This window comes from Salmo salar, chromosome ssa18 (assembly GCF_905237065.1).
Source record: "Salmo salar chromosome ssa18, Ssal_v3.1, whole genome shotgun sequence".
NCBI lineage: Eukaryota > Metazoa > Chordata > Actinopteri > Salmoniformes > Salmonidae > Salmo > Salmo salar.
The window spans coordinates 64,946,521-64,956,642 of record NC_059459.1 but is presented as its reverse complement, the minus strand read 5'-3'; the positions used below and the strand labels follow the sequence as shown (position 1 = coordinate 64,956,642).

The 10,122-nt window shown below is 40.8% G+C and overlaps 1 protein-coding gene across 1 annotated transcript; it reads left to right on the top strand.

Moving 5' to 3' along the window:
• Positions 1-6,972: 6,972 nt before the first annotated feature.
• Positions 6,973-9,895, top strand: LOC106577718 (uncharacterized). Its single transcript, XM_045700585.1, has 5 exons — positions 6,973-7,028; positions 8,282-8,286; positions 8,416-8,766; positions 8,884-9,095; positions 9,701-9,895. Exons 1-5 carry the CDS (start codon positions 6,973-6,975, stop codon positions 9,818-9,820), a joined length of 744 nt encoding a protein of 247 aa, XP_045556541.1. The 3' UTR covers positions 9,821-9,895.
• Positions 9,896-10,122: the final 227 nt, after the last annotated feature.

Below are 10,122 nucleotides of genomic sequence, written 5' to 3'. Positions count from 1 at the left end.
TCAAGGGCTTTACTGGCATGGGACACATATGTTAACATTGCCAAAGCAAGTGAAGTAGATAATAAACAAAAGTGAAATAAACAATAAAAATGAATAGTAAATATTACACTCACAGAAGTTCCAAAAGAATAAAGACATTTCAAAGGACATATAGCCTTTGATTCAGTTGACCCTTAATTGTTGATATGTAGACTAGCTAGGCTAGATGAATCTCTCTCTCTCTCTCTCTCTCTCTCTCTCTCTCTCTCTCTCTCTCTCTCTCTCTCTCTCTCTCTCTCACTGCGCATCTTAACCACACAATCTCTTCTCACCAATCAGGCCCCACATCTCTTTCCATCCATACTGCTAGACTATAAATACCTGACCAAAACCAAACTAGCCCAGGCTCTAGACTAGATTTGTGCACAACGTGGGAGGAGTACAAATAAAGACAAACATTTATCTACTGTTGTTATCATAATACAGTTGAATTTAATTGAATGCATGACGTACAATGATACTGTATGTTGGACACCTGGGGTTTGGGACAACTAAAAACTGAAATCTGCTTTTTAATACCATAACCATACTTTAGTGGGCTATGTTCAAAAATACCATCTTGAACACTTTGGGCACTTGTAGGCCTACTGCAGTCAGTGCATCCATGATGTATTTGCGTTCACAGTGAATTCATCCATAAACCAAAAAAAACTACTGCTCTATTGTTGAGCGTACAGAGGCAGGTGTCAATGTTCTCTGCAGACTCATCTGATGCATTCACTGCAGACGTAACATCCTCAACGTGTAGTCAGTCACCTCGCTGGCGTGAACACGGATGGAAAAAACACACCTCATACAAAGATCTCTGTGGTCCAACGTTTCCACTCAACAACTAAACAAACTGACATCATGCCTTCGCACATTTGGCTTGAACTTTTTTTTTCTTAGGTGCTTTTGAGTTCTCACCTCCTCTGTTACTGTGACATTAAGGGTTTGTTATGGTTTGCTACCAATGCAGTTTGATTTGCATGCATATACTTTGTCTCACTTTGTTTCTAAGGCCTGTGATAAGCCTTGTTACTTTTTCAATGTCACTATTTCTGCTGGACAGAGGGATTCTGAGGAGGTTGATAACCAACCCTCAGGTCCAACACTTTCAGACCATAGTTTTCACACTTTTCAGGTAGGTAGGGCCATGCACTCTGTTTGCTTACAGATAACAAAACAGTTATCAACCAAATGACAAGTGTGCTTCTGAAATGGCACCCTATGGGCCCTGGTCAAAGGTGGTGCCTCTGGTCAAAGGTAGTGCACTATATAGGGAACAAGGTCCCATTTTGGATGCAACCAAGGTCTCCACCTTCACCCTCTGCACCAAAACCTCTATCGGAATCGTACACACATCACATTTATATGCAGACCACAACCTGTTGTTGCCACGATATTCGTCTGACAATGTTAACAAACTTCTTTCTCTTAAATGTAATCTAACATGCAATCTATGTAATCCCCCAAAGTAGTTATTTATCATGAGAGGGCCATAAACAATAATTTGTAATGCTGCATACTCCAATAAAGGTTAAAATATCACCTTTCTGGTAAAAATAGCTATAAATTGCTTAGTCACTTTTGAAGACAAAAGCTCAAGTAACAGTACAAATATGACAAAAATGTGAAAATATGAAATATTGCATGAAATATGTTCTATTCAACAAAACTGTATGAGTAAGGCTAGAAAATCATTTCTAAATATAGTATAATTAAATTATAAAACACCTAACTATAGATTTAAACTTCCTTATAACTGTAAAATGCATATTTGTATGTTTAGTGAACTCTTTAGGAACTCGTCTTTCATCTCATACTAATCTTGTCCATCTATGACAAACAGAAAGTGTTTTTTGTTTAAAATCTATTAATTATTTTAGATGAATGGCTATAAATCGATCTCTTAATGTGCTATAGTGATGAAACCACTCTTTCCTGCTGCGCTGTGATGTAGGGTTCAGCCAGGAGTTGATGGACAGTCGCAGAGCGAATGAAATGGTAGGGGGGACATCCCAGCTTTAAGTGGTTTCAGATTTCACATACTAAGTCACACAAAAAATACACTACTGTGTCCGTGAGAACCATGGCTATTGCTCAATGCAAGAAATTTTGATCTACGGTGATGATTTATAAGCGAAAATTTGCTTTATAAGCGAAAATGTCAGTCGGTCGGTCAGAACCGGGACCAGAACCAAGCAGGTCCCCTAAACATGGACTTTTATCACGTGATGTCTGACAAATATCAGAATGCTTTCAATAACTTGAGAAAGTATTGAGAGGATACAAAAATTAAGGAGACATCTATATACAGTGCCTTCGGAAAGTATACAGAGCCCTTGACTTTACCCACATTTTGTTACGTTACAGCATTCTTCTAAAATGGATATATTTATTTCCCCTCATTAATCTACACACAATACCCCATATGACAAGCAAAAGCAGGTAATTTTTTGTTGTTGTTGCTAAATATCACATTTACATAAGTATTCAGACCCTTTACTCAGTACTTTGTTGAAGCACCTTTGGCAGCGATTACAGTATGACACTACCAGTTTGGCACACCTATATTTTGGGAGGTTCTCCCATTCTTCTTTGCAGATCATCGAAAAACTCTGGATGGGGAGCATTGCTGCAAAGCTATTTTCACGGTGTTCGATATGGTTCAAATCCGGGCTCTGGCTGGGTCACTCAAGGAGATTCAGAGACTTGTCCTGAAGCCATTCCTACCTTTTCTTGGCTGTGTACTTGTCCTGTTGGAAGGTGAAACTTCGCCCAAGTCTGAGGTCCTGAGCGCTCTGGAGCAGGTTTTCATCAAGGATCTCTCTGTACTTTGCTCTGTTCATATTTGCCTTGATCTTGACTATTCTCCCAGTCCCTGCAGCTGAAAAACATCCCAATAACATGATGCTGCCACCACCATGCTTCACCGTAGGGATAGTGACAAGTTTCCTCCAGATATGACGCTTGGCATTCAGGCCAAAGAGTTCAATCTTGGTTTCATCAGACCAGAGAATCTTGTTTCTCATGGTCTGAGATTCTTTTGGTGCCTTTTGGCAAACTCCAAGCGGGCTGTTAGGTGCCTTTTACTGAGGAGTGGCTTCTGTCTGGCCACTCTACCATAAATGCCTGATATGTGGACTGCTGCATAGATGGTTGACCTTCTGGAAGGTTGTCCTTCCAGAGTAACTCTAGCGCTCTGTCAGAGTGACCACCGAGTTCTTGGTGAACTCCCTGACCAAGTCCCTTCTCACCCCGATTGCTCAGTTTGGCCGGTTGGCCAGCTCTAGGAAGGATCTTGATGGTTCCAAACCTCTTCCATTTAAGAATGATGGAGGCCACTGTGTCCTTGGGGAACTTCAATGCTGCAGAAATAATTTTGTGCTTCGACTTAATCCTGTCTTGGAGCTCTATGGACAATTCCTTTGACTTCATGGCTTGATTTTTGCTGTGGAATCTGATATAGACAGGTGTGTGCCTTTTCAAATCATGTTCAATCAATTGAATTTACCACAGGTGGACTCCAATCAAGTTGTAGGAACATCTCAAGGATGAGCAATGGAAACAGGATGCACCTGAGCTCAATTTCGAGTATCATAGCAAAGGGTCTGAATACTTATGTAAATAAGGTATTTCTGTTTTTTATTTTAAAAACTTTTGCAAAAATGTTAAAAAAATTAAATAAAATGTTTTTACTTTGTCCTTATTGAGTATTGCGTGTAAATTGCTGAGTATTTTTTAAATCCATATTAGAATAAAGCTGTAACATAAAATGTGGAAAAAATCAAGGGGTCTGACCACTTTCCAAAGGCACTGTAGATTCAAGCTCTTTCTGAGAACCTTCAAGATAATTAGTGAAAGTAGGTTTGAGAAGTTATAGAGCAAGCCTCCCCCTGAGAGGGCCTTCAATGGTCATCTTGAATTCATCAGAACAAGATGACAATATGTATGTTCTATATGAGAACAAGGTGACGATATGTATAAGTGCTATATCAGAACCAGGTGACAATATGTATATGTGCTATATCAGAACAAGGTGACAATATGTATATGTGCCATATTGACATTAAAACTCTTCAGTGTATTCATTCAACAGCATAAAATAACAGAATGTGCATGATTAGTATTTTTTCAGTTTTCAAATTTGCAGCAATGTCCATAACTCTTTAATTAATCTATTGAGTCTATTGATGCACCGGCGCGTCAATCTAAGTAACATAATTAAAAAAATACCCTTCATAATCTGTCAGTTTAAGCTAGAGACATCTGTATGAGTTGTGTCTCAATCCACAGCATCCACCTGTCGGCCTTCCGCATCTGTGGTGGAAGGTGGCCGAGCTACAGTGGTGTTTGTCAGACCATGAGACATCCCAAAAATAAGTCTTCTCATGAAAACGTCTGTGGCGTTTATGGAAAGATGACACTCAATAACACAACGATGTTCTCCTTTTTTTTGTTGCTCTACGAACCCCAGAAGTATCACGGGACTCGTATGACGGTAACCCACACAAAAGAACGGAAGCGTGAAGGTAGTTTTGTGCAAAGGATTTTTTTATTATTTTTATTTTATTTCACCTTTATTTAACCAGGTAGGCCAATTGAGAACAAGTTCTCATTTACAACTGTGACCTGGCCAAGATAAAGCAAAGCAGTGTGACACAAACAACAACACAGAGTTACACATACAATAAACAAATGTACAGTCAATAACACAATAGAAAAAGTCTATATACTGTGTGTGCAAATGGCATAAGGAGGTAAGGCAATAAATAGGCCATAGTAGCGAAGTAATTACAATTTAGAAAATTAACACTCGAGTGATAGATGTGCAGATGATGATGTGCAAGTAGAAATACTGGAAATACTAGTGTGCAAAAGAGCAAAAAAAGTAAATAAAACAATATGGAGATGAGATAGGTAGTTGGATGGGCTATTTACAGATGGGCTGTGTACAGATGCAGTGATTGATAAGTTGCACAGATAGCTAGCTGATGCTTAAAGTTAGTGAGAGAGATATAAGTCTCCAACTTGAGCGATTTTTGCAATTCGTTCCAGTCATTGGCAGCAGAGAACTGGACGGAAAGGCGGCCGAAAGAGGTGTTGGCTTTGGGGATGACCAGTGAGATATACCTGCTGGAGCGTGTGCTACGGGTGGATGTTGTTATGGTGACCAGTGAGCTGAGATAAGGCAGGGCTTTACCTAGCAGAGACTTATAGATGACCTGGGGCCAGTGGGTGTGGCGATGAATATGTAGCGAGGCCAGCCGACGAGAGTATACAGGTCGCAGTTGTGGGTAGTATATGGGGCTTTGGTGACAAAACGGATGGCACTAAGACTGCATCCAGTTTGCTGAGTATAGTGTTGGAGGCAATTTTGTAAATGACAGTTTTACGAGGGTATGTTTGGCAGTGTGAGTGAAGGAGGCTTTGTTGCAAAATAGGAAGACAATTCTACATTTAATTTTGGATTGGAGATGTTTAATATGAGTCTGTAAGGAGCGTTTACAGTCAGGCCAGACATCTAGGTATTTGTAGTTGTCCACATATTCTAAGTTAGAACCGTCCAGAGTAGTGATGCTAGTCGGGCGGAGGCGGGCTGCGATCGGTTGAAGAGCATGCATTTAGTTTTACTAGCGTTTAAGAGCAGTTGGAGGCCACGGAAAGTGAGTTGTATTGCATTGAAGCTTTTATGGAGGTTTGTCAACACAGTGTCTAAAGAAGGGCCAGATGTATACATAATGGAATCTGCGTAGAGGTGGATCAAGGAATCACCCTCAGCAAGAGCAAAATCGTTGATATATACAGAGAAAAGAGTCGGCCCGAGAATTGAACCCTGTGGCACCCCCATTGAGACTGCCGGAGGTCCGGACAACAGGCCCTCCGATTTGACACACTGAACTCTATCTGAGAAGTAGTTGGTGAACCAGGCAAGGCAGTCATTTGAGAAACCAAGGCTGTTGAGTCTGCCAATAAGAATTCGGTGATTGACAGAATTGAAAGCCTTGGCCAGGTCAATGAATACGGCTGTGCAGTACTGTCTTTTATCGATGGCGGTTATGATATTGTTTAGTACCTTGAGCGTGGCTGAGGTTGCACCCGTGACCAGCTCGGAAACTAGATTGCACAGCTGAGAAGGTACGGTGGGATTCGAAATGGTCAGTGATCTGTTTGTTAACTTGGCTTTCGAAGACTTTAGAAAGGCAGGGCAGGATGGATATAGGTCTGTAACAGTTTGGGTCTAGAGTGTCACCCCCTTTGAAGAGGGGGATGACCGCAGCAGATTTCCAATCTTTAGGGATCTCGGACGATACGAAAGAGAGTTTGAGCAGAATTTGTACTAGGGGTTGCAACAATGGCGGCGGATAATTTTAGAAAGAGATGGTCCAGATTGTCTCTCCCAGCTGATTTGTACAGGTTCAGGTTTTGCAGCTCTTTCAGAATATCTGCTGTCTGGATTTGGGTGAAGGAGAAGCTGGGGAGGCTTGGGCAAGTAGCTGCAGGACATGTAGCTGCAGGGGATGCGGAGCAGTTGGGCTTGGTTAAGGTAGCCAGGGGAAAAGCATGGCCAGCTGTTGAGAATGGCTTATTGAAATTCTCAATTATCGTGGATGTTTCGGTGGTGACAGTGTTCCTAGCCTCAGTGCAGTGGGCAGCTGGGAGGAGGTGCTCTCATTCTCCATGGACTTTACAGTGTCCCAAATGTTTTTGGAGTTAGAGCTACAGGATGCGAATTTCTGTTTGAAACAGCTAGCCTTTTCTTTCCTAACTGACTGTGTGTGTTGGTTTCTGACTTCCCTGAAAAGTTGCATATTGTGGGGACTATTTGATGCTAGTGCAGTCCGCCACAGGATGTTTTTGTGCTGGTCGAGGGCATTCAGGTCTGGAGTGAATCAAGGGCTATCTCTGTTCTTAGTTCTACATTTTTTGAAAGGGGCATGCTTATTTAAGATGGCGAGGAAATTACTTTTAAAGTACGACCAGGAATCCCCTACTGATGGGATAAGGTCAATATCCTTCCAGGATACCCGGGCCAGGTCGATTAGAAAGGCCTGCTCGCAGAAGTGTTTTAGGGAGCGTTTGACAGTGATGAGGGGTGGTCGTTTGACTGCGGACCCATAGCGGATGCAGGCAATGAGGCAGTGATCGCTTAGATCCTGATTGAAAACAGCAGAGGTGTATTTGGAGGGCAAGTTGGTCAGGATGATATCTATGAGGGTGCCCATGTTTACGGATTTAGGGTTGTACCTGGTGGGTTCATTGATAATTTGTGTGAGATTGAGGGCTTAGATTGTAGGACTTCTGGGGTCTTAAGCATATCCCAGTTTAGGTCACCTAACAGAACGAACTCTGAAGATAGATGGGGGGCAATCAATTCACATATGGTGTCCAGGGCACAGCTGGGAGCTGAGGGGGGGTCTATGACAGGCGGCGACAGTGAGAGACATATTTCTGGGTTAAATATATGTCCAAAAAAACCTAAAGCTTTGTTATATCTCATAGATATAGGACAGACACCTTATTCCTTATGATTTAATTTTTTACTGTATTTTTTTCCATTCATTAATGTGTATTTCAAAGCGCTTTAATGGACTATAGCAGTAAAGGCCAAATTCAATATTTTATCAAATACTTTATTCGTTTTTGATACCTAAAGGGTTCTAAAGTTCAAAATCAAATAGGTAACTGATCCATGGTATGACCATCTTAGAACAATTCCAAATGTTATCTTAGTAGAACCCCCCCTCCACCACAACAGCTTAGTCTTTGAGAGGTTTTAAACAGCTTGGGAAGACATTCACAGGCATTTGTCATACTCATGAATAATGTTAACGATATGTTTATTAAATTACACTTCTATGAGTGTGTAAATAGGAGCCTGCCAATCATAATCAAGCCATATTATCATAAACACTTACATTCAGGAACTGAAATGTGGACAAGAATATATACGCATTTGGTGTCCATATCTCTCAATCACTACTAAGGCGATAGCTTTCTGAAGAAAACGGAAAGTTTACTCATGTAGCATGAGGATAGAAAAAGATCAGAGGGGAGGGTTCAACTGTCCTGTTCCGTGTCTTTACTAATGTCACATCTGCCAATCAGGCCTGTAGACCATCTCTCCAGTCATGTATAAAAAGACACCCATAACCTCTTGACTCTCACTCTTATCTGACACACAGGACGACAATAGAACATGCTATCCACAGAAGAGGGCGATGTCAAAACTGTGTCTCATAATCTCTCTTTTGTTTAGAGCAGGTAAGACATTGTGTAGGCAAGATAAAACAATATTTCTGGTGGAATAAGGGTACATAATGTTACGGGACCTGTAAACGCATGAATCTGATGTGTAGACTTTGATTGACATAAAACATGTATTTTTTTCAGTGTTGTCCATTGGTATCATTACTCAGTCTGATCTTTTGAAGACTTTCATCGACGGAGACACTGTTGATTTGAAATGCTTCATCTCTGGGACTGGCGGAGACTACTACAACTGGTTCAAACTCACAGTAGGACAAGCTCCAGCGATGATAGTATCTCTTTACCTTGACTCAAAAGATCCAACACTCTACGGGGAGTTTGACAACAACCCTCGGTTTTCTGCAGAGAAGAACGGAGACAGTTTTGTGCTGACCATTTCAAATGCAAAGCCATCGGATGTGGGGATGTATTACTGTGCTGCACGTGATTATGATGGCATGATCTTTGGAAATGGTATATTTCTGATGCATAAAGGTGAGTAACACAGAAGTTAATATGGAATGGTACTGTTTCAGTGGCTTTGCATATGGAAATTGTGAATTTAATTTGTAATTAGAAGTTCATTAGGACCTTGGTTTTATTGGGTAAAAGGTGCAGGGTCCAGGAACCAGCATCTTACTCAGCAGTCTGTGTCTGAGTCAGTCCAGCCAGGAGACTCTGTGACTCTGAACTGTACAATACACACTGAGACCTGTGCAGGAGAACACAGCGTCTACTGGTTTAGACATGGCTCGGGAGAATCCCGTCCAGGAATAATTTACACCCATGGAGACAGGAGTGATCAGTGTAAGAAGAGCCCTGAGGCTGGGTCTCCTACATAGAGCTGTGTCTACAATGTGGGGAGATACTGTTTGGAAACGGGATCAAGCTGGAGATCAAAGGTAAGTGATACATCTTTACAGTTTTTGTTTATATCTATTGTATAATCTACTGTGTCCAACTACATACAGTACTAGTTATTTATATCACGTAAGAAAATGTTTTTCCCAGACAATTACGGAGACCCTCTTCTCTTGGTTTACTGCCTGAGCTCAGCATTGGGTCTCTCGTTTATCCTGATCATTTTCCTTGGTTACATCATGTACAAGATGAACAAGGGAAAGTGTCTGCAGTGTAGAGGTAAGAGATATCCAAATTAAATGAACTAATGATGTATGTAGCAGGTAAAGTCCTTCATTGAAGTTGCTCTTCTTTGATATCACCAGATGTATCTGTAATGGAAAGAGAAGTCGTATCTTTATTTTTCTGTCTTTCTTTTCAGGACCCGTCTCTCAGACAAGAGGTCCAGCAGTTTCTTATTCAGATACAGGGGTAAGTAAAATGAATTATATTTTCTATTACTATATTTAAAAAAATCTATTTAATAATAATGTATATTCTTCCTCCATTTTGTAATTGTTCTTCACAGGCCCAAGATGCAGACAATCTCCATTATGTAGCTCTGAATCTGAGCAACAAGACGAACAGGTCTAGAAGACAGAGAAGCAACATGGAGGAAGAGACGGTGTACTCTGGGATCAAACAGTAGAACTGGATGAATGAAACAGTTGTCGTTTTATACCAGATAGCTCTTAACTAGCTCTAACTTCATTAGCTTTGTATGAATGCTTCAGTAAAATGTGTTGACATTTGTGGTCATAGTTTTTCAAGTGTAATATAATGTGCAAATAGAAAAATAAAGCATGTCCATGTGTTAAACCAAATTAATTTGAATAAGTTGAATAAGTTGCATTCTGTTCACACACCCCTGTGGTCATAGTGGAGGGTGTTACAGTGACTTTCCAATATTAGAAACTAACCTTTCATAGACCTTTAACACAGGAAGACTGA